Genomic DNA, 24,138 nt, shown 5'->3' with positions numbered 1-24,138 from the left:
CTCTCTCTCTCTCTCACACTCACACACACACACACACACACACACACACACACACACACACACACACACACACATACACACACCCCTGCCCTGCCCTGCCCTGCATTGTCCACGCTTAGGTCCAACTATTGTCACTGACTTCTCTATAGCAGGATTGATTGATTAGAAGAGGGGTCGGGTGGGGTGAGGGGAGATTATACTTTGTATAGGGGGTGGGGAGAGCCTTGGGGGTCCAGGGACATACTTCTGAGGATACTGAGTAGAACTGGAGTCATTATTAATCCAAGGTACTCTTCTATCTCCTTGCAAAGCCTCCTGGGATTGTTAGCCTGAGGCCAGGGATTAGACAGGCCTATATAATGCATATCAGACCAGACAGAGCTGCTATCATACAAGCAGACATCCACTGACAAGCATATCACACTTATTATGTCTGCAACTACATCCAGTCAGAAAGCAACACACTCTCATATGTGAATGCATTATGCAAAATGCATTCAACAAAATGTTCATAGTTCATATACTTTATTTCAATAATTGGAAACTAAATGCTTTCCATAGATCATCAGTCACAAATAATGGCAATAGGTGTCATCCTTGAAACATTGTTCTGCCGATCCCCTTTTCTTTCCATAGTCATATCATTTCTCATTTTCTTCTCAGCTTGCAGACTGCTAACCCTAATTCAATCATACCGGTTCTTTCTCCTCCATCTGCATCCTGAAATGAAGTTGGAACGTCTTGGACAGTAATATCTAAATCGTTAAGACTGATGTGTGTTAGAGGTTATATTCTCCACAACGTAACAGAGATGCACTTACAGTAGTTGATGTAACGCTATGTAACATTTTTGCAAATGCTTTCTCTCAACAATTTTAGCTTGCAGCAGCGTCATTAATGTTTCGTTTGGTCAAGTGATCTTCATGTTCCTATTTCAGATGCCACACCACACAAATGATAGTGTGTGTGTGGCATTTAGTAGCACATGGAGAAACCTTGAGTATCCGATATCATTTTTTAATTTGTGTCTTTTGTTGAGGGACACAGGGTTGCTTGAACCGCTTTCATCATGTCACTACGGCCCCATTAAGCAGACAATGCTGTGCAGATTTCTAATGCAACATGAGGGGAAATGCCATGGTAGTCGATTACATTGGAAGCTGTATTATACAGACATTGAACCTGGCAGACATGCACACTATGGAGATCATGCTGAAGAATAGTAAACAAAGACATTTGGAATTCTTTGTGCAAACCCTTTTGACAAAATACTTTCTCCAGATGTGAAAAGCGTGCATGCCCGACATCTGTCCCTACAAACGCATAAAATGCTTTATTCAATAGGTGATAGATAGATAGATAGATAGATAGATATTGTCTGCTCACAAAGAATTGGCCTTGCTTTAAAGCTCTTGCTTTGCTACTCTATCTCTAATGGTTGGAGGTTTTAGAGCTGAATCACTTTACATCAGATACTGCTCTGCCGCTGACGCTCCCCCTCCCCCTCACCAGCTCTTTCTCTTTTTGAAACCGGAGGTGCAGTAACAGCTGGAAGAAAAGACATCTGAGACGAAAGAAAGAGTCAGTGCAGAAATCAATGCATAGCCTAGCCAGGGTTGTGTGGTGGGCCGTGAGGTGCAGACTGACTGAGCCATGTATGGAAGAGGAAGATGGCAGAGGACAGGAATGTGTGTGTATGATTGTGTGTGTGTGTGTGTGTGTGCGGGGGGGGGCTGGCTTGTGTCAGGGTGTGATGATGGGAAACAAGCCGCCCGTTTGGCTGAGGTCAGGGCATCTGAGAAGGCAGCAGGTGCTTGTTCACAAAGAATGTGAATTGGCCGTGTCTGAAGGGGATCTGGTCTGGGTTCAGAGTATATGTCCTTGCATTGACGACAGCAGGTAACGACAGTCTTGGTGTAACACTCCCCGTAGGATAGTAAAAGAGGCTCGAGGTGGGTTTGCTAATGAAATGTTTTACATTTATGTTCTTCTCACTTCTCTTGGCCTTGTGCTCTGTGCTGCCTCCTCTCTCCTCCCTCGATTTTCACATCCATCTTTTCTCTCTCTCTCATTTCCCCCCCCCCCTTCTTTCACTACTTCTTCTTTATTTCTCTCCACTATTTCTCTATCACTTCTCTTTCCTGTACATCTGTTACAGACTTCCTCTCTCTATGTTAGTGCAAAGGGCAGTATTGCAAGATACTCTTGCTCTCAATCTAGCAAAGCAGAAACACCACTTAGCAACACCAAAGACCACAGTGCAACACAATATGCAATGTCTAAAATTACTTTAGCATTTCAGTGGAGGCAGACATTAGATACACCTTTTAAATAGCAACATAGCAGAAGCAATGCATTTCATTTCGTAATATGCTCATATTGTCTCTCTCTTTGTCTATCTCTTCACCCTTTTCTCCCCCACCCCCATCTCTCTCTCTCTCTCTCTCTCTCTTTCCCTCCCCCCAGTTCAGCATATGATGTGCGGCTACGGCAGAAGGTGGCAGTGAAGAAGCTGTCCCGGCCTTTCCAGTCCCTAATCCACAGTCGGCGTTCGTACCGAGAGCTCCGACTGCTGAAGCACATGAAACACGAGAATGTGAGTGAGTGAGTGGTACTGTGTGAAACCCTATACCGCCACATGAAGAAGAAAAGGGTAATGATGTTGTGAAATATAGGATAAACCAGGAAGTATTCTAACCCTTAATGGACCTGAAGAAACTATGTTAGAAGCTCTGGCAACGCCTATGTTTACTTCCATGTCTGCCATGTCATCATCAAAATCCAATCCCTCTGGTCAAGTTTGTTGACCTAACATTGGGCTACAGTCTTTACGAGTGGCTTTGCCATCTGTTTTATCTAGATAATGTGCAGCTTAATAATGCTCTGGCAACAACCCTCCCTTCCACAGGTAATAGGACTGCTTGATGTCTTCTCTCCCGCTGCATCACTGGAGGACTTCAATGAAGTGTGAGTGTCTTATACATGTCCAACATGCCTCAGGCAGTGTATACTGTAATGTTGATACTGATAACAATGGATTTCACCAGGTTTCAAAGTACTGTGTGGGCACAACATGTTATGGGCACATCATATGATGAAAGAGATGTGATCAAGCTAAGCTTCCAGAACATGAGGCAGCATCATAGTTTTGGTACAGGAACGTTACCAAGCACTGTTCTAACTGTTCCCTCCCCCTCCCAGCTACCTGGTGACCAACCTGATGGGGGCGGACCTGAACAATATAGTCAAATTCCAGCGTCTCTCTGATGAGCATGTGCAGTTCCTTATTTACCAGCTGCTCCGAGGCCTCAAGGTAGTTCACTCACTGATGTACAATGAGGAATGATTCAAATGGCATTCCCTATCATAAACGTAATATCACTTAATGAGATTAAATGCTATGATATTCTCTGAAAAAGTCTACTTTGAAATATACTCTGACATACAGCTAACTTCACAAGCTGTTATAAGGCTTGCTTTACTAGGCAACACTGAGTCGTCTGAGTGGACAGAAGACTCACCAGCCAGCCCACTTTCCAAGGAACAGACAAAAAGACACTCTTTTAGACAGGGGCCAATGCTGGCATGCACTGTTGACCTTTCTCTCCTTTCTCTCCTCTCCCTTCCCACTCCTCCCCCATCCTGCTGCCCCATTGCTGTTCCCTCCTCCCCTGAACAGTACATCCATTCAGCAGGACTGATCCACAGAGTGAGTGGTGACTCTCCTCTTCTCTTTGCCTCTCTCTTTTTTCTTAAAGGCTGTCTCAGAGCAATTGCCTCTCCTGAATGTTTTGTTGCCTTAAAAGGCAATTCTGGGTAGTGTAATTAGAATGTGTGTGTGTGTGGGGGGGGGGGTCGGTATGTTTGTGGAGAAGAGAGTGTGTTCAGAACATTAGAGGACACAAAGAGAGATACCGGTAGACAGTTTGTGTCAGACAAGTTGTACAAGGCAGAGAGTCTACATTACATTTAGCAAAAAAACACTTTTATCTCTTTCTTCCTGTCTTACGCTGTCTGTTTATTAGTCTGTTCTATATCTGCCTGGCTGCCTGTGTGCCTGGCTGCCTGTGTGCCTGCCTGCCTGTGTGCCTGCCTGTCTGTTTGTCTTTTCAGTATCAGTACAGTATCTGTCAATTCCTCTCTCCCACAGGACCTGAAGCCGAGTAATGTGGCTGTGAATGAGGACTGTGAGCTGAGGGTAAGACCAGCCAGCAACCCAACCAGCCTCACACGATCAAGACACATCCCCCCCCCACCCCTAAAGACTATCACCATGACAATCTCTATGTCTATCCCCAGATCCTTGACTTTGGATTGGCCAGACAGACAGATGACGAGATGACCGGGTATGTGGCTACTCGCTGGTACCGAGCGCCAGAGATAATGCTCAACTGGATGCACTACAATCAGACAGGTAAGGATTCACATGCCACTGTCACACAACCAACATGGTATGTCATAAGCAACCAGATACTCATTGTTCATGGAGACACCACATCACCACATAACAGACACGTCCACATCATACAACCAACCACATAGCAACCATCATTACACATGCTTTAATCCTGGTGTTATGTGTGATTACGCCTCTGTTGCAGTTGATATCTGGTCAGTGGGATGCATCATGGGAGAGCTACTGAAGGGGAAGGTCTTGTTCCCTGGCAACGACTGTATCCTTTATTAAAACAGAATGACTTGAGAATGCACTCGACTCTACATCCTCTCCTAGTGGCAAACTGTGGCGACCAAATGTGCTATTTGGACACAAATCAGGCTTCCCGCTGAATTTGCATTACAATCCCTTCCAGAGGTATAGCTCTTCTGTCTGAAGGGGAGGTGCATCGAGGGGGAGTGAATGGAACACTCACAATGGACTGGATTGTATTGGCTGTCACATTCTGAATCTAAAAGCAGAACAGATAGGAATGTGATTTACTACTCTCTGTAATTTGGTCTTTAAAGGAGTAGGGTGTAAGTCTGTTGGAAATCTGCCACCTCTGGCCACTGTGGCGAAATTCAGTTCCAAACAACGACATCCTAATAATAATATAACCCCTTGAAATGGACTTGCCGTGTCTGAAATTAGCTGTTGTATTTCTGCATGTGTGCACAATTCGAAGAAGCAGCCACCAGAGACAGAAAGGCGAAAATCGTTGAGTCCACTCCCTCTAGAACACCCCTGATCAGTAACAACGTTGGAATAAAAAACTAATGTCGGTTAGGACACTCCATTTTAGAAACCATTTCGCGGGACCAAAACAACGTTCATAAATGAGCTATACCTTTCAAGGGATCTCATTCCCTGATTGCTACCGATTAAACATAGTCATTACAACCATTAGAAAGCTTTTTAGAAAGCTTGCATCTTTAACCCTTAGCTGTCTTTGTTCTTGCTTGTTAAGGAGAGAGTGCCTACCTCAAGACAACTTTTATCTTGGGATTAGTGAATAATTAGGTCCTGGCAGCCCCATGACTAGATTCCACCCTGTCGTGATGTTCCCTTAACTCCTCCTTCCCTAAGATATCGACCAACTAAAGAGGATCATGGAGGTGGTGGGAACCCCGACCCCTGAACTTCTACAGAAGATCTCCTCTGAGCATGTGAGTGAGGAAAAAAGGAGAAAATCATCAGTATTCCCATTGAAGAAAAGTGCTCCAATCTAACACTACAAATTCCCTGATGACACAGATGAGCCATTCACATGTTTTCATTGATTGGTTGATTTGTTTACAAAGTAGATGATTGATTGATTGAAAATGGTGGTTGCTGGGTGATTGATTACTCAGTTGACCCATCAATAGCCACTTCAAGTTGTTTATTGATTTCTATTCGCAGGCTCAGAAGTATATCCAATCGCTGCCATTCATGCCTCAGCAGGACCTAGAGAAGCTATTCAGAGGAGCCAACCCACTTGGTGAGAGTCATCCCCAAGATTAACGATGCTAACGATGCTAAAGGAAAATGATAACCCAGGGCAACAGTCAGTCCTAAGCTTTGGTAAACCCAAGATAGCTTTATTACACCTGTCTCTCTGTCTGCCTGTCTGTCTGTCTGTCTGTCTCTGTCTGTCTGACTGTCTGTCTGTCTGTCCGTCCGTCCGTCCGTCCGTCCGTCCGTCCGTCCCCCCAGCGGTGGACCTACTGAAACGTATGCTGGTTCTGGACTGTGACGGGCGAATCTCAGCCAGTGAGGCGCTCTCCCACCCCTACTTCTCCCAGTATCACGACCCTGACGACGAACCAGAGGCTCCACCCTACGACCAGACTCTAGAGAGCAAGGATCGTACGCTAGAGGAGTGGAAGGGTGAGAGAGGGAGCTAAAGATGGAAGGGATAGAGAGAGCTCTTTTCTTAAGATTCAGTAGTTTGTTTTCTGTCGCGTTCTTGACCTTTGCTACATGTTTTTTATCCTCTCTGAACCTCCTCCTCACCCCATCCCTCTCCTCCACCTCATCCTCTTTCTGCCTCTTTTTCCTTGTCCCCTCCACAGAGTTGGTGTTTGAGGAGGTGAATGGTTTCAAAGCACCCGGCAGCAAGAAGGACAGCCTTCAGGTGGAGCCATGAGAGGCAAGCCCCGCCCCTTTCTGCTCTGTCTGTCCTTTCACCTGAGGCAGGACCACCCCCTTGTCTCTGTCTGTCTGTCAGTCAGTGTGCGGGGTGGGAGGATCCAAAAGAGACTGCGAGCCAATCAGAGACAACGCTGTGTCCCCCCAGGCATGATGCCCCTTCCCCAGCTCAGTGTAACTGTTTGTTTGACTGCCTGTCATGGGTTTGCGAAAGGCGCCGGGGAGAGGGGGGTCTGGTTGAATTCATAGGGATGAGAATACGCACATTACGTTTACAGGGAGCATTTTTTGATAGCTGTTTTGAATCATGACATGTCACTGCTTGCAGGTGAGCCAGCTATGCTAGCTTACATACTGCTGCATGAAACATATCAGTGTCATACTCGATCATTTGACATAAACCGATGTCATCCATTAAGGCTGCTTATAACATCTGTCATGTCATGGTAATGACAGCTTTATGACAGAGGGTTTTAGTGAATTGTTACTAGGAATTGTTCACGGGTTTCATTTAATTCTTCTAATTTTCAGTTTTGACTGTAGCAAAAATGTTGTTCTTCCACAGATAAACTGACTTAAGATGGTTCCCTGCCTGCATGAAGACCACTGAATGCCCTTTGTGCTGTTAAAACACAAGATCATCTCCCACTAAAGCTGCTATAGTTTTAGGTGGACAAACATACAGTACCAGTACACATTGACTGAGAGGTAACCACAGAACAGCCTTAATGCATGTAGAGTCTATGACCCTACATCAAGTTTAACAATATTGGCGAAATTACTGAGTGTTTGCACCCACAGCCAACTTTTACCTGCTTTTTCCCCACATTTCTGTGGTTTTAAAAAAAATAAAATAATGATTTGTCCTTTATGGTTTGATTCCCCTCTGAGAAAAACTGTCCTATGTATTGAGTCTTTTGCTGGTCCGTCCTGTTTCAGATTCCCCTTGGTGTCTGTCCAAGAGGTTTTGCTAGCCCCTGGCTCTCTGTTGAGCAATCCAAACATATAGCTCGGGCTCATCACTAATTTACATGGACATTCAGCGATACAACCATGCAGAGCAACTCCTAGTGGTGTAATGGAGCTAAACAACAACATAAAAATTAGCACCATAAGCAAATACGTGTGATCATAAACACCTTAACTGGGAAATGTAATCTCTCTTTGACGCCCTGCCAGTTTAAACGTTTACAATCGTGTTGGATGTTGTAGAGGTCCAATATTCAGCATGTTTTATGGGGGTGTACTGAGGACAACATGTTTTATCAACAAAGGGGAGGAAACTCATATCATTTTTTGTTCTTAAGATACAGTATTGCTTAATTATACTACAACAAGTGGGCCTACTACAACAATCATGCATACAAAATGTCTCAATTACAGTACAAATACTCCAAAACGTCTTTCTAATTTGTGGTCTGTCATGGACCAGTTGATGTTTGACTATTTATGGTATGTGTAATGTACAAATGTCGATATTGTAAACTTGGTGGATTTAAATAGAACTGCAACAAGATGAATGTATACAAAACTGTATGTTTCAAATACCAGTGTCTTGGTGGCATGAATTCCAACTGTAAAATGTCTGCCATATGAATTTCCAAACCATAACCGAATGTCAATTTCCTGTGTTATAATGCCATGGTAACTCATGACTCATATCAACCAACCCATTTTATGTTTTCTAAGTGTCACAGCCGCATTGTATCGACAGGCATTATGTCAGTTGTGAAGAACTGTCAAGGGTATGGCATGTTGTGGCATTATGACAGGCCACTTGGACCAAGAGTGTATAGGCCAACTCAATTCTCCTCCACATGGCCAAAGATCCATCAATACCTCCAGCCCACACAGGTAGCTCTCCAGTGTTTCTGGGTTCTAATTCTGGGCATACAGTACCTGGCCTTGTGCATGTGTGTGCCTGTTTCAGGGTCTGCCTTCAAGTCTCCTTGCATGTTTCCAACAAACGCGACAGTCATGCCTCCTCCCTCACAGGTATTATAACAGGTCACCCCCTTGATGGTCATGACTTTTCGCATGTGTTCTCTTCCTCCTCTTGTCCTCAATAAAAGCAGAGTTCCTCACCAATACAAGTATAGTGTGTGTTTGTGTGTGTGTGTGTGTGTGTGTGTGTGTGTGTGTGTGTGCGTGCGTGTGTATGTGTCTGTGTTGCACTCCTAGCCTAAGTTGAATTTATCTTTCTTATTAGTGAACCTTTATAGAAACGACATAGCAAAGCAGATAGGGGCAACTAACGGAAGTCAGTCAAAGACTAAAATAACTTTTATCCCTATCTGTACCCTGTACCAAGCAATAACTGTTTGCCCTCTGCTCTATCTCATACCGACAGGCATCCTGATGACTTCAAATTGTCAGAAACGGCACACCCATCAGTTACTCGGAGCTACTAGGTTTTTACCAATTCCAGGCGTTGTTTAAATGGTTATGCCACAGGCGATGAGGAGGTCACCAGGACACTGTTTTTAGTCGCGTCACTGAACGCCGCCGTCGGGTGACGGAGCGCAGTGCGCATTTGTTCGATGTGGGTGTAGGCGTCTGAAAGCGAGCGGACACGATCAGATGAAGCCATAGGCAGTTTCATGACATCTACGGGGGTTATTAGCCTTGGATAATTGTGAGTGGGAGGGGAATATCGCGACCCCCATCGGATTATTCGATATGTCGGTCCGCTCGCGGACAGGATTTTACCGTCAGGAGGTAAACAAAACCTCATGGGAGGTTCCAGAGCGATATCGGGAACTAAAGCAGGTGGGAACGGGTGCTTATGGGACAGTATGGTAAGTTTGAAATAGATTTTTGTTCATCAAGAACGCTTGATTTTCGTGTACAATCTGTAGGCCTAGGCTATATGTTGAATGGGTAAAGAATACAGACCAGACTGCGATTACAACTGTGATATCTTCAAATTGCTATTGGAACTGTTTGCCTACGAGCACAGCTGCACAGTGGTGAGGCTACACCAGTCGGGAGTTGAGGCTGTGGGGTGATGCGCCGGATTGTGACCGAATTAAGTCATCAACACTACTGTGATTAATTAGGTCTACTGAAGACATTACCTTACGCGAAATAATTTAGGTTTACACATGCAGTTTTTCCAAGCCTAAACATAGCTTAGGCTACTCGGCAGGGAGTGTTACTTTTTTGTCTTTGTAAAGCCCAACAAAGAACCCCCATTGGCTTTATTGTTTGGATTTAGCAAGCAGAAGACCTCGAATTAAGCGCATACGGGTAGTCGGTGCATTCGGCCTACAAGCATCTAACACGGAAGCTATAAGCAACTAACATATTTGTAGTTTATTTTTATTTTTCATGTGGCACCAAATGTTACAGCTTTGTCATTCATTTCATGGTAGGGGCTCATACATAAGGCCATAATCAACATGCTTAGATATTATTGAGATGTGCCTCCCCCAGTAGGCTTATCTCGTTTCACGAGTATAGAAGGTCAATGTAAGTAACCACTTAGTGATGATGAAACCTAATAATTAAAAATGTCACAGTACTGATGATGAAATTGATTCCTTGGAGATGTGTTCATTAAGAGGCTTGCTGAATGGATGGCCATGCATTGTTTTAAGTGTTTCTCTTCCCACCGGTCCCACTGCAGCTCAGCCCTGGACCGCAGGGCGGGAATGAATGTGGCCATCAAGAAACTTCACCGACCTTTCCAGTCTAAACTCTTCGCCAAGAGGGCCTACAGAGAACTACGGCTTCTCAAGCACATGAAGCATGAGAATGTAAGGGCCCTCCCAACACCATATGGGAGATAACACACACACACACACACACACACACACACACACACACACGAGTTTGTATGTATCCAAGTGAGAATGATTTGATGATGCATGATTGTGAAAAATACATCTAACTGATGAAACTGGTCTATATCATGTTCTTTTCTGGTATCCTCTGATTGGCTTGGACTAGGTGATAGGACTGCTGGATGTGTTCACTTCTGAGATCTCATTGGACAGATTCCATGACTTGTAAGTTTTTAGTTTAATGCCTTTCTCATTTACAAATGAAAAAAACATTAATGTTAGGTGCATGTAAATGATTTCTCTCCTCTTCTCGTTCTACTCCACTCCATCTAGTTACCTGGTTATGCCGTTCATGGGTACTGACCTGGGGAAACTGATGAAGTTAGAGAGATTGTCTCAGGATAGAGTGCAATTCCTCGTCTATCAGATACTAAGAGGACTCAAGGTTGGTTATTTCATACCCTCACACAAAAGCACAAATACAACTAAAAGACAATGCTTCAGACATAATGTTTAACACAGTTCTCAGCAAATGAACATACGATTGAATATATAAACCTAATATTCATACAGAGTTTATCTCCAACATGCAAATGAATGGATTTCCGATACAGCAACATGACACAAAACAAATGTGTCTCATAGAGAACACAGGCAATGTATTTTATTGGAACATATTTGAAAAACTGTTGTTTCATAACTTGCTCTCTCCCTGCATCTCTTTTATCTCCCCACAGTATATCCACTCTGCAGGGATCATCCACAGGGTACCGTGACATTTGACCTTTTAACTATGTGCATAGGGGGTGGGGTGCTTGCTCTTTTGCACGCCCACTCCTATTCATCCTGTCTCCCGCTGTAGAGGCTCATTAATGTGTGTGTGTGTGTGTGTGTGTGTGTGTGTGTGTGTGTGTGTGTGTGTGTGTGTGTGTGTGTGTGTGTGTGTGTGTGTGTGTGTGTGTGTGTGTGTGCGCGCGTGTGCGCGCGCGTCTGTGTGCCTGGGCTATCTCCCATAAACCCACAGGACCTCAAACCTGGGAACTTGGCTGTAAATCCAGACTGCGAGCTAAAGGTACTCCACATCATAATATTACCAGACTTCTGATTAGCACAGAAAATCTATGCTGTTCGTATTGCAGCTGTTCCACTTCTCTGTCTCTCAGATTCTTGACTTTGGATTGGCGCGACAGGCGGACACAGAGATGACGGGTTATGTAGTGACTCGCTGGTACAGAGCCCCCGAGGTTATCCTCAACTGGATGCACTACACACAGACGGGTAAGTCTCACTCTCTCTTTCTGTCTCGTTGTGGTTTTCTCTCCCTCTCTCTGTCGCTCTCTTTTGCACACGCGTGCGAAAGAGGATTACTTTATTTTTCCACAAGATGGCAGTACACGCCAATGTATATCAGAAAAACAGACAACATACTGAAGTAAACTGATTGACTTAGTAGCTGCATCTTAAAGGATCATTAACTCCCATTCATTTTTTTCTATATTTTTTTCATTCAGTGGATATCTGGTCGGTGGGCTGCATCATGGCAGAAATGCTGTTGGGAAAGCCACTGTTCAAGGGGAATGACCGTATCCTCAGCTATAATGTCACATTCTCAAACTGCTCTTTGTCTCTAAGCCCATGGCCTTACCCCATACACTTAATGCACAAAGATGCAGTAAGTCTTTGAACTTGGGGGTGGGGTGTGGGTCTACACAGTTAAAAGTTATTGAAAAGTAAAGGGTTGGTTCTATATACTGAAATGTATGCACTCACTGCAATGTAAGTCGCTTTCGATAAAAGCGTCAGCTAAATGGCACATGTTGTTATTATTATTATTATTATTATTATTATTATATTATGGTTCTGTTAGCTTATAATAGGACTCGGTACAAGAAACTGATCATATATCAATTGGCAGAAGCAGTCAGCAGTGGTCCGGTGTACAGATCTAGAACCAGCTTCCCCTCTACCAGTGCTCACTTTAACCATTATGCATACCGATCTTAGGGTATATTCATCATACATGTTTTTTTAGCAGCATGTATATGTGAGTAAGATGACCCTTGACCCCTTGGTGAACACAGACCTGGACCAGCTGAAAGAGATCATGAAGGTCACTGGGACGCCCGCTGCCGACTTTGTTGTGAAGCTACAGAGCCAAGATGTAAGTCACATGGGTGCTCGAAAAATACACTCAGGCACATTCACACACATCCCAGACTCATTTCAAGCTTCACATTTGTTTGCACCTTGCGCATGCACACACATTCAAAAACACAGCTAACATTGGAAAACAATGAGCAATAGACAACTGAACACAGCATCACTTTCAGAGACACTAACACAAACTAACACAATTCTTAATGCATACACTTTGATTACATTAGATGTACATTACATCTACTTTTCTATCCAACAGGCCAAAAACTACATCAGGAGCCTACCCAAAATACAGAAGAAGGATTTGCACTCTATTTTCTCTAAAGCTAGCTCAGATGGTAAGCAGACATTCAAGACCATAACGTATAGACTTGTTGTCTATTTGAAGACACTGTTAGAGTCGGAGAAGGTCTTGTAACCTAACTGTGGTGTTGTAGCGGTGTGTGTGCTGGAGCGTATGCTGCTGCTGGACCCTGAGCGGAGGGTGAGTGCGTCTGAGGCGCTGGCCATGCCCTTCTTCAGCGAGTTCAGAGAACCGGAGGAGGAGACAGAGGCTCAACCCTACGACCACTCCATGGACAACACAGACCTGCCCCTGGAACAGTGGAAACGTGAGAGGGAGGAGGGGAGGGAAATAGGGAGATGGAAGGGTGGTCTTAAGGAAGCACATTTCTCAGTTAGAGCCACTGCTTGTCTGGGGTGTAGAGACAAAGATGACAAGGAAGAGAGTCAGTTGAGAGAATAATTTGTTTGAATATAATGTGTGAAAGTGGGTTAAAGCTACTTGTTTGTAACCGTCATTATAAGTGAATATGGATTGTAAGCTTCCAAGTGATATGCAAATAAAAGTAATGTTTGTAATTCTTTCCTTCTTCAGGTCACACGTTTACAGAGATTCTATCCTTCAGGCCCTCAGTAACAGAGACAGTAAAGGACTCCAAAGAGACATCCCTCTGAGAACACACACACACACACACACACACACACACACACACATACACATGCACGCACACCAAAAATATTTGTCTATACATGTCATGATTAAAGCTTTGTTGTACAGATGCAATGAGATTTACAGAATGTAGTTTGTTGGTTATGTATTTCAGCCAAATAAACAGTTTAATTTTAAAACATTGTAATACTTGTATCTAATTTGAAGAACTATATATGTATGTATATACAGTATATACACACACACACACACACACTCAACAACCACTTTGTTAGGAACACCTGGACACCTTCTCATGGCGGAGGTGGTGTAATGGTGTGGGGAATGTTTTCTTGGCACACTTTGGGCCCGTTAATACCAATCAATCATCACTTGAATGCCACAGCCTATTTGAGTATTGTTGCTGATCATGTGCATCCCTTCATGGCCACAATTTACCCATCTCCTAATGGCTACTTCCAGCATGATAATGCACCATGTCACAAAGCAAAAGTTGTCTCAAACTGGTTTCATGAACATGACAACGAGTTCAGTGTTCTACAGTGGCCTTCCCAGTCACCGGATCTGAATCCAATATAACACCTTTGGGATGTGGTAGAACAGGAGATTCACAGCTCGAAAGTGCACCTGAAAGATCTGCAGGAATTGCATGATGCAATCATGTCATCATGGACCAGAATCTCAAAGGAATGTTTCCAACATCTTGTGGAATCAATGTCACGAAGAATTGAGGCTGTTTTGAGAGCAACCCAGTATTAGTATAGTGTTCCTAATAAAGTGTTCGGTGAGTGTATATATATATATGCGCCATTTAGCTGCTGCTTTTATCCAAAGCGACATACATGGCAGTGAGATTTTTCAGTATATATGGTCCCAAGAACTGTCAGCCAGAACTGGCACACCTGTTCAAATATAAAGATTCCCTAAGTACGTGGCAGACGGACCTCCAAGGTCTTCAGAGAAGTTCACTGATCATGTTGGATTCTATAAATGGAGTGGGTTAACCTCGTTGGTTCTGCTTCGGTGAAAACACACACAATGAACGGACCCAGGTTCTTTCTCCTGCTTCTTGCTGGCCTCATGGTCAATGGACAAGGTACATTTCATTTTCAGAAGACAGCTTTTTGGAGAAAATTGGTCTGCTTGTTGTAGCTTTTTGTCGGGGGGGCAACACAATTTTTCTAGGGACACGCCATTGGCTTAAAATCAAAGTTAATCTTAAGTATCTCAAAATGTGGCAAAATGTTTGTGTGATTACTTATAAGATGAATAGTTGCTTACTATAGTGTTGTGTCATGCCTCTCTCTAAAGCTTTTACTCTATTACATAACAATGTATTTTTGTTGAAGTGTTTTTACTGTGCTGTATGAAATGTATTCTTTTTTTTTTTTTTACTACCTTGTTGGTGTGTTGCAGACCCCCGCTGGGAGAACAACTTTGATCTTCCTTTACATTTTACCTGCCCCATTAGTCAATCCATTTCTCATGTGATCAGGTGAGGCAAGCTAGCACACCCTTATGTCCTTGTAATCCCCAGCTGACACTCAGACAACACCTTTGCCTTTGATATGGAATGAGGAAAAACTATAAACAATGTTTATTATCTAATGCTACTGTTCTCCTCATCAACATTCCCTCACAGCAGTACACGACTGTACTCTTCATCCTTAAATATTGAATATCACTGCACATTTAGAAGTGGGATATGAATATTAAGTAATTGTTCCACACACAAAAAAAGTTATTGGTTTAAAAAAATATGACTTTCAGTTTTTCACTCTTATGTATTTATCCTAACTCAGCCAGCATGACAACCGCTACGAAGACCGTATGTGGGACTTTGAGTGCAAACACACCTTTGATTCAGACCCTGACTGCTTCTGGTCTGGCTACGCTAATGACTTTGACCAAGAGTTCTCCTTTGAATGCCCCAAGAACTATGTCCTCACAGGGATGAGCAGTTTCCATGACGACCGTTATGAGGACAGAAGGTGAGAAGAAGACATGTTGTGTCTCTGCACTTGACAATCTTTTTTTCTCTCAACAGCAGTAGTGGGTTGTTATAGTAGCAGTAGTGTGTTGTTATAGTATTTTCAGATGTGATCGACGGCTCTCAATGTCCATCTGACGTTAAAATGTTCAAATGCCGGATGTGTCTGATGCTGTGTTGGGATGGTGCTACAATATATCAGCATTTTAAACTATTAGAAAGATGATTTTATGTTCTTACAAGAAAACCTTTTACTTCATGCTCTCTACCACTTATCTGTCACATGTATTGCTGATGCGTTTTAGAACTGGACTCAGTAGTAAACTTATGTCGTCGTCCCCGCATCATAACCCGTTTGACAGTAAAAAGAAGCTTTACACATTCAACCCCTCCTTCCCCCGTCTGTATTTCAGGTGGAGTTTCAACTGCTGTCGCGTCGACAACATGTGTAACGGGGACTGTCAGTGGAGCCCTTATGTCAACTACTTTGATGAGGCCATGTCTTGGCAAGTCCCGAGCCAGAACTACTTGGTGGGGGCTGGAAGCGTGCATTCAAACAAGCATGAGTGAGTGTAATATTTAATTGGCTCTGTATGCAGACGTGGCTAATTTCAAGCCTTTTTGAGTGAATAGACAATGGACTTTATAAACCCCCAAGTATGTGTATAGTATGTGGTCAGTTATTTGCATTTAAATGTAACCTAATGCCTCTTCTGTATTTGCAGAGATCGTCGCTGGAAATATCAGTACTGCGTACGAAAGCAATACTGCTGATTATTCAGCCTTTCAAAAACATGATGATATAAATATATTTCAAATATATATATCAAAGCACCTTTAACCATTGTTGTGTGTGTCTTCTTATTCTTCAAGGTAAAACATACACCACATTCTATGTGAGATTATTTTCTTTTAATGAATGAGGAGCAGAGTGTGTGGGACACAGATGGCTAACTAATATGTCAGCCCCACTCTCCCACCTGCATAATAACATGCATTATAGGTCTGTTTTTGCCCTCAAAATTCCTCACACACTCATGTTTTTCATGTGGGGCCTCTTTCACTCAATGTGGAACACCAAAAAGCATTGCAAATGTGCATATTTTTTTCAAATGAATAAATGGGAAAATGATATAATCTCCTTGTAATGAAAATGTGTGATTTTAAAACATGAGAGCTGGAGGACTGACAAGGGTGTCTGTCTGGACGTAGAACGAATATCTTGATAACACTTCCCATGAATACCCTCTTTATAATGCATCACTTTGAACTGACTGAATTGACAAGGATTGGACCCCAATCCTGGTGCCATGTGACTGTTCTACACAGGGCATTTTGCATGCCAATAGGAATGGAGCAAGTTGGTGGGAAACCTCAAATGTAACCCAGATGCCAAGACAGGGCCATGTCTCAAGGTCAGATCAGTTGATACTAGCCTACAGTACAAGTAAACAGCACTATTAGTTACTGGTTTGGTGAACAAACTGTCTCCACTGGCAGTCAGAAAATCCAACTGTAAATTGTCTGAAATGACACATACACACATACAGTGATCTGTGTAAGTAATAGGACAGTGAAGCATTTTTTCTTTTTCTTTTTTTTTCTTTTGGCTCTATACTCGAAAAGTTTGGATTTTACATCAATTACTATTCGGATAAAGCTTTTATTTGATCATATTTGTGTACATATTGGTTTCACCATTCAGAAATTACAACCCTTTTTATGCATATTCCCAAAGGTGATGGGACGTTTGGCTTTACAGGCGTTTCTGGTTCACTAGATGTGTTCCGTCACATCATTTGTGCAAGAACAAAAGGCATACAGTAACACTTATGATTAGAGTGTGTCCGCATACATAATGTGGGTATAATAATGGGTCGACTAAAGACTGGACAGCGTTATTGTATGGGATGCTTTTAAATGTACCTTTAGAAGCCAAGAGAAGGGAATGAATTAGTTTGTCTGCCACACATTAAAACCACAAATGGCTTAAATGGTTAATATGAACTGTAAACAGTATCAGTTTTACTTAAGGTCAAATGGTTTCACAACTCTGCCATCTTCAATTCAAGATAGTTGGGAACAAATTTTTATATCCCAAAACTATGGCATCAGGTTTATGATTTAATATACAAAACAACAATTGACACAGCAATCCGTTCTTTTCAATTTAAACTCTGATACAAAATGTTTGCTACAGAAATAATACTCAATATATGGGGCATTGAACAGCCTTGTGCAGATTCTGCCACAAGGAAACAGAATCAATAGATACTCTATTTTGGTACTGTCCATCAATGGCTCACTTTTACATTCAGGTCCAGGAATGGTTCTTAAGGCATAATATCAGTGTGCAGAGATTTCTTTATGCGTGTATATGTGTATGTATGTAAGAAGTATCTGTACCTTACCATGGAATGATAAATAACTGTACAGTTAGAAGAAGTATCATTATTATTTTATTTTCATGTCCTCCGGTTAAAGGAGGATTGGGTATAAATGGGTAAAAAAATGTTTAAAGAAAGACCGTGTGGCTGTTTGGACTTCCAGGACCAGTCGTAACCATAGATGGAGAGAGAGGAATCTCTTACCAAGCCGAAGACAGCAGTCCCAGTGAGTTCAACACACACATACACACGTGGGACCTGACTTTGTGATGGTGGGAGTGCCAAGCAGCGTGGGGTGTACTGCTCTCTGCTCTCCCCCATGTAGCTACACCATGAGCCTGGAGGGGCAGCGTGGGCAGGGCAACGAGCTGGCATTCACTGTTCCCCACTGGGTGGAGTCCGTGACCGTAACATGCACTGCACAGAACACCTACTGGCCTGCCACAGTAAGAAAGACACTGCAGGTTCTAGGTGGGTGGTTGGTTGGTTTTGGTGACACGTCACCTGATAAAGTGATATGCAGTCTCAAGAGGACTCTGGTTATATATACTGTATATATATATATATATAGTCTTTATACTGCTACTCTGACCATAGCTCTAAGTCTATGAACACTTGAATGTTTTGTATGTTGATATTTAGACATTGTTTTATGTAAACTTGGTAAAGTCGGTATTCTGAAGTTGGTGCATGTGGACTTGTGTCTCATTTTAGCTGGACCAGCCAACATATCCATAACAGCCCCTGACCTGATGACCTCACTTGGGGGTTTCGGGGCCAATGGTTTAGTGGATTGTCCCCCTTTAAGACCCTGACCTGCAAGGCCATCAACAGTGTGTCCGGGCTCTCTGCCACAGCAACCAGGACCATAAATGTGACATGTAGAGTACTGATATAGAGAGGTTAGCCCCCCCTCCATCCTGTGTCAGACCATGTTCGTTAAGGGCCAGAGAAGTTAAGTATTGTTGGTGGAATGTAGGTCTACAACATTATACATGTCAGGCTGATGAATGATGGTTGGGTAAATGCTTGAATCATTTCTTGATTTCTTTCTTACAGCTGGTCCATCAGAGGTCCACATGATAGGCCCAGATTCCGTTGCGGTCGGGTTAAAGTCCAGGTTTCTGTGCACTGCCAAATGCACCCCCTCTTGTCACTACAGCTGGAAGGTAGAGTTGACACCCATGATCCTAACTTCCTCAGTAAATGTTTAACACAACACAAGTCTTTAGTTGGCGTTTATTTCCATTATTGTATTCATAATGCTGTGGTATATATGACCTAATGCCTGTCCTAATGCCATGTTTATTCTGTTCTTTTGTGCTCACAGACCACAGCGTATCCATGGCCACCCAAGCCAAACAGACATTAGCACTGCTTCTGTTTGCAGTCATACTTCTCATTGTAGTTTCGCAAAGTATGTTTACCATGTGTCTGTGTCTGTGTGTGTGTGTGTGTGTGTGTGTGTGTGTGTCTGTGTCTGTGTGTGTGTGTGTGTGTGTGTGTGTGTGTGTGTGTGTGTGTGTGTGTGTGTGTGTGTGTGTGATCACGTGTGCCTTATATATACAATCAAGAATGTATTTATTTCAAATGGATCAATTCAGTAACATGCCCCTGTGATGTGTTTGACCTTTTCAGCACAAAGATTTGAGATGGTGATGAAGGCTGCAGTATTCTGTCTCTGTGAAGGGCACAGGCTGAACGATAACTCATAAATGCAGTTATTGGATTCACCCTTACAACTAATTAGTGTTATATAGATCGATTGTTTGCTTAATTAATATACCCCCAAAGAGGTCTGTCTTCAAATAGCATAATAAAATTGAAAAAATCATAAAAAACCTTGACTGTGTTTGAAACTTCTTACGTTCTTCTAAAGCTATTTCACACACACACACACACACACACACACACACACACACACACACACACACACACACATTCCCATGGCCCAAATCAAGTCCATTTGTGATTAAAATGTAACACACCTTCCAGAATTTCCAGTCAGCACAGCAATAATGCAGTCAGGAATATCCGAAGCAAAAGTCAGAGTAAATTCCAAACACAACTGTTTAAGGTGTGAGACTCGCAACAGAGAAAAGAACAAAAGGCATAACACCATCACACACTATTTGACTTTTGATAAGAGATTCTGTTGAAAGGCACACAGTGAAACCAGGTGATAAGCTACACTGTAGGTACCATATTACTTTAGAAAACACAAGAGACAATTGACGTCAGATCATGATGATTAATGTACATCATAATTAACATGCATTACATAAATCTGGTATTGTTTTGAAACTCCAACACTCGTGTATCACATGCAGAAGGGCTTCTCTGCCTGTAGGGGTTGCATTAAAAGCAGTGAACTGGATCCACCTCTTCTGCACCTACCATAGTAAACTGGCCTCTACATGAATGCACAGTGAATCAGACCTGCTCAATCTCAACCTGTTAGACTGGCACTGTGTGACTTATGCCTATTCAATGGTATATTAAGACTCAGAGGGCAGGTTAGCTTGCTGTCAGGTCTGTTTGATAAGGACTGTTTGCCCTCTCTCTCTCTGTGAGTCAGTCTACAGCAGTGGTACATTTCCTGGTGCCCACACCACTCAGTCCATTTCTGCGAGACAATGAAGGACACACACACCCTGCTCCATCTGCCTCTACTGCTCTTGATCCTAGCAGGTAATATGATATGATATGGCCTATCGGGAATACAGGGTTGTTGTGGATGTGGGATGATATAAAGTAAAAAATAATATTGTCTACTCAGAGGTGCTGAACGTCAGTTCGAGGGACTGTGTGTCTTTAACACTTCCTGTTAACTGTAACCATGTATTCTTCCAAGGTCTGATGAGATTAATCTTTGGGAGTCACACTGTTCCTGTGTTTTATTTTATTTTTTTATGTTATGAACTTGTTGAGAGTGTGTCCATATAAATAATGTGTTTGGACTTCTAGGACCAGTTGTAACCACAGATGGAGAGAGTGAGATCTCCTACCAAGCCGAAGACAGCAGTCCCAGTGAGATATCAACACACACGCACACGCGCACACACACACACACACACACACACACACACACACACACACACACACACACACACACAGACACATGGTAAAGATCTGTTTCAGCTATCAACTAAGAGACAATATACATGTATTAAAATAATGTATTTTATTGCGTTCACTGGATTAGAATTGTTGTAAGGCCTGGATCGTACTGGTCATGCTAACCGCTAGCAGCTAACTAACTGTAGGTCTTTAAGTCAGTGTATAGTCTATTTGAAATGCTTGAATGCTTATTTTATTCAATCGTTTTCACAGTTATTTGCTTAACAAGTACAATAGTTGATTTGTCCTAAAAGCCTTCTCACATTGGTACATGGTCTAATTATGCTTTGCTATGTTCAGAGGGCCCCTCAGAAGTAACCATCTTGGGACCTGACTTTGTGACGGTGGGAGTGCCAAGCAGCGTAGGGTGTACTGCTCTCTGCTCTCCCCCGTGTAGCTACACCATGAGCCTGGAGGGGCAGCGTGGGCAGGGCAACGAGCTGGCATTCACTGTTCCCCACTGGGTGGAGTCCGTGACCGTAACATGCACTGCACAGAACACCTACTGGCCTGCCACAGTAAGAAAGACACTGCAGGTTCTAGGTGGGTGGTTGGTTGGTTTTGGTGACACGTCACCTGATAAGGTGATATGCAGCATCAAGAGGACTCTGGTTATATATACTGTATATATAGTGTTTCTACTGCTACTCTGACCATAGCCTTTATATTGCTGGTAAAATAGAAATTAATCCACCCTGCTTTGTGATTTTCTGACCATAGCTCTGAGTAAAAATTGTAACCATGAATTGATGAACACTCAAATGTTTTGGATGTTGATATTTAGACATTGTTTTATGTAAACTTGGTAAAGTCGGTATTCTGAAGTTGGTGCATGTGGACTTGTGTCTCATTTTAGCTGGACCAGCCAACATATCCATAACAGCCCCTGACCTGATGACCCCAGGGGCCCCACATAGCTTCCAGTGCCACGCTGACTGCCGTCCCTCCTGCAAATACACCTGGGGGATTGGGGGCCACTGGTTTAGTGGATCGGGGAACACGATTACCGTAACTCCCCAAGAGTTGTCCACCTCTAAGACCCTGACCTGCAAGGCCATCAACAGAGTGTCAGGCCTCTATGCCACGGCAACCAGGACCATAAATGTGACATGTAGGGTACTGACTTAGAGACGTCACCCCCCCTCCATTCTGTGTCAGACCATGTTCGTTAAGGGCCAGAGAACTATTGTTGGAAGTATTGTTGGGGGAATGTAGGTCTACAACATTATACATGTCAGGCTGATAAATAATGATGGTTGGGTAAAATAATTTCTCTATTTCTTGTCTCCTTACAGCTGGTCCATCAGAGGCCCACATCGTAGGCCCAGATTCTGTTGCGGTCGGGTTAAAGTCCAAGTTTCTGTGCGCTGCCAAATGCACCCCCTCTTGTCACTACAGCTGGACCGTTGACGGTCACACTGTTCAAGGCGACGAGATGGAAATCACGGTTATCCGGCGTGTTAAGTCAGCGATGTTCCTGTGTGAGGCACAGAACACAGTCTCTGGGACAGCAACTGTGGTCACCAAGACCGTGCGGGTGGAAGGTAGAGTAGAATCTCCCATGATCCTAACTTCCTCAGTAAATGTTTAACACAACACAAGTCTTTAGCTGGCGTTTATTTCCATTATGTATTCATAATGCTGTGGTATATATGACCTAATGGCTGTCCTAATGTTATGTTTCTTGTGTTCTTTTATACTCACAGACCACGGCAGATCCATGGCCACAGATCCGCGGCACAGATCCATGGCCACACAAGTCAAACAGGCTTTAGCACTGATTCTGTTTGCAGTCACACTTCCCATTGTATTTTCACCATGAACCAGAAGAGGGCAGCACTGCACAGGGGGGTGAGTCCTGCATTATACTATATAGCAGTTAAAGATAACTTGAAAACACGTCATCCAAAAAGTCAATAGACCTTATTTAGCTATTATTATCTCATTCAAGTCAGTCAGTAGTACTAAGTGTGACTTATAGGTAAGGAGCTAGCAGTGCCTCTCATATCATGATGTTAACTATATTTGCTGATGATAAGTGAAGTAGAAAGGATGTTCAATATTTGAACATCAATGGGCAAAGTATGTGTGTCTGTGCTTGTGTGTGTGTGTGTGTGTGTGTGTGTGTGTGTGTGTGTGTGTGTGTGTGTGTGTGTGTGTGTGATGTGATCACTTGTGCCTTAGATATGTAATCAAGAAGTGATGTATTTCAATGGATCAATTCAGTAACGTGCCCCTATGATGTGTTTGACCTTTTCAGCACAAAGACTTGAGATGGAGATGGAGATGAAGGCTGCAGCATTCTGTCTCTGTGAAGGACCTCTACCTCAAAAAATGCAGATATTAGATTCACCCGAACTAATTGGTGTTATATGGATCTATTGTTTGCTCAGTTACCCCCAAAGAGGTGTCTGTCTTCAAATTGCATAATAGAATAATAAATCATCAAAAAAACCTTTACTGTGTTTGAAACTTCTTACATTCTTCTAAAGCTGTTTCAGTGAATTGTAATTCCAATATTACTTTCTAAGCCAATATCATATTGGATTAATAGTTGTATAATAGTTCCCTTTCATGATCAAAAAGGCAGTATTTTGAAGCGTTTGTATTTGAGTAATGTGTTCACATATCTGAGGTGTAGAACAAAAAAGCATTCAGACCCCTTCACTTTTTCCACATTTGTTGTGTGTTATAGACTCAATTTAAAATGGATTAAATTCAAAGAATTTGCCATCAATCCACACACAATACCCCAGAATGACAAAGCAAGAAACAGTTTTTTAGAAATTTCAGTAAATTTATTAAAATTCACTGTATGTATATAGCATAAATGTGATCAACACACTGTATGTGTAAACATTGAGAAACAATCAATCATCGACTTTGGTTAGTCTTGTTGTTGATTATCACTGATAACATTTTCAATCTTGCACCACACACTTTAAGCTGGTGTGTATGAAAATTTATTCGTTTGATTTATTGGCATGGCATCTATAGTATTTGTCTCTCATGGATTCAAGTTTATGCTCAAATAAAAGGAAAATATATTTATTTTTTGGGAGAACCTTTGTATGCAGATCATTGAGCACATGCACACACCCTGCCTTGTGTACATACGATAGAAATACAATACATCACAATGCATTCATGTTTCTACACATATTCCATAGATACATACA

At 42.7% G+C, this 24,138-nt stretch overlaps 3 protein-coding genes across 3 annotated transcripts in view; all 3 read left to right on the top strand.

Moving 5' to 3' along the window:
- The window catches only part of mapk11 (mitogen-activated protein kinase 11), a 10,960-nt gene extending 2,313 nt beyond the window's left edge, over positions 1-8,647 (top strand). Inside the window, exons 2-12 of the mRNA XM_083692340.1 lie at positions 2,467-2,596; positions 2,909-2,967; positions 3,202-3,313; positions 3,680-3,709; positions 4,151-4,198; positions 4,300-4,414; positions 4,602-4,673; positions 5,525-5,604; positions 5,840-5,918; positions 6,134-6,307; positions 6,493-8,647. Coding sequence (XP_083548466.1) covers positions 2,467-2,596; positions 2,909-2,967; positions 3,202-3,313; positions 3,680-3,709; positions 4,151-4,198; positions 4,300-4,414; positions 4,602-4,673; positions 5,525-5,604; positions 5,840-5,918; positions 6,134-6,307; positions 6,493-6,566 — 973 coding nt within the window. The 3' untranslated portion in view covers positions 6,567-8,647. The remainder of the gene's footprint in view (positions 1-2,466; positions 2,597-2,908; positions 2,968-3,201; positions 3,314-3,679; positions 3,710-4,150; positions 4,199-4,299; positions 4,415-4,601; positions 4,674-5,524; positions 5,605-5,839; positions 5,919-6,133; positions 6,308-6,492) is intronic.
- A 389-nt stretch (positions 8,648-9,036) lies between these two features.
- Positions 9,037-13,580, top strand: mapk12b (mitogen-activated protein kinase 12b). Its single transcript, XM_083692339.1, has 12 exons — positions 9,037-9,366; positions 10,197-10,326; positions 10,520-10,578; positions 10,687-10,798; positions 11,091-11,120; positions 11,378-11,425; positions 11,517-11,631; positions 11,865-11,936; positions 12,435-12,514; positions 12,770-12,848; positions 12,948-13,121; positions 13,388-13,580. Exons 1-12 carry the CDS (start codon positions 9,248-9,250, stop codon positions 13,465-13,467), a joined length of 1,098 nt encoding a protein of 365 aa, XP_083548465.1. The 5' UTR covers positions 9,037-9,247; the 3' UTR covers positions 13,468-13,580.
- A 962-nt stretch (positions 13,581-14,542) lies between these two features.
- LOC310820280 (hemagglutinin/amebocyte aggregation factor) lies at positions 14,543-16,226 on the top strand (the record flags this gene model as incomplete). The annotated part of the gene is made up of 5 exons (XM_083691860.1): positions 14,543-14,558; positions 14,879-14,957; positions 15,265-15,453; positions 15,866-16,018; positions 16,178-16,226. 5 exons carry the CDS (start codon positions 14,543-14,545, stop codon positions 16,224-16,226), a joined length of 486 nt encoding a protein of 161 aa, XP_083547986.1.
- Between the last annotated feature and the right edge of the window lie 7,912 nt (positions 16,227-24,138).

Source organism: Argentina silus (assembly GCF_951799395.1).
Source record: "Argentina silus genome assembly, chromosome: 20".
Taxonomy (NCBI): domain Eukaryota; kingdom Metazoa; phylum Chordata; class Actinopteri; order Argentiniformes; family Argentinidae; genus Argentina; species Argentina silus.
Note: the sequence above shows the minus strand (reverse complement) of the source record. Positions and strands in the feature narration are given on the sequence as shown.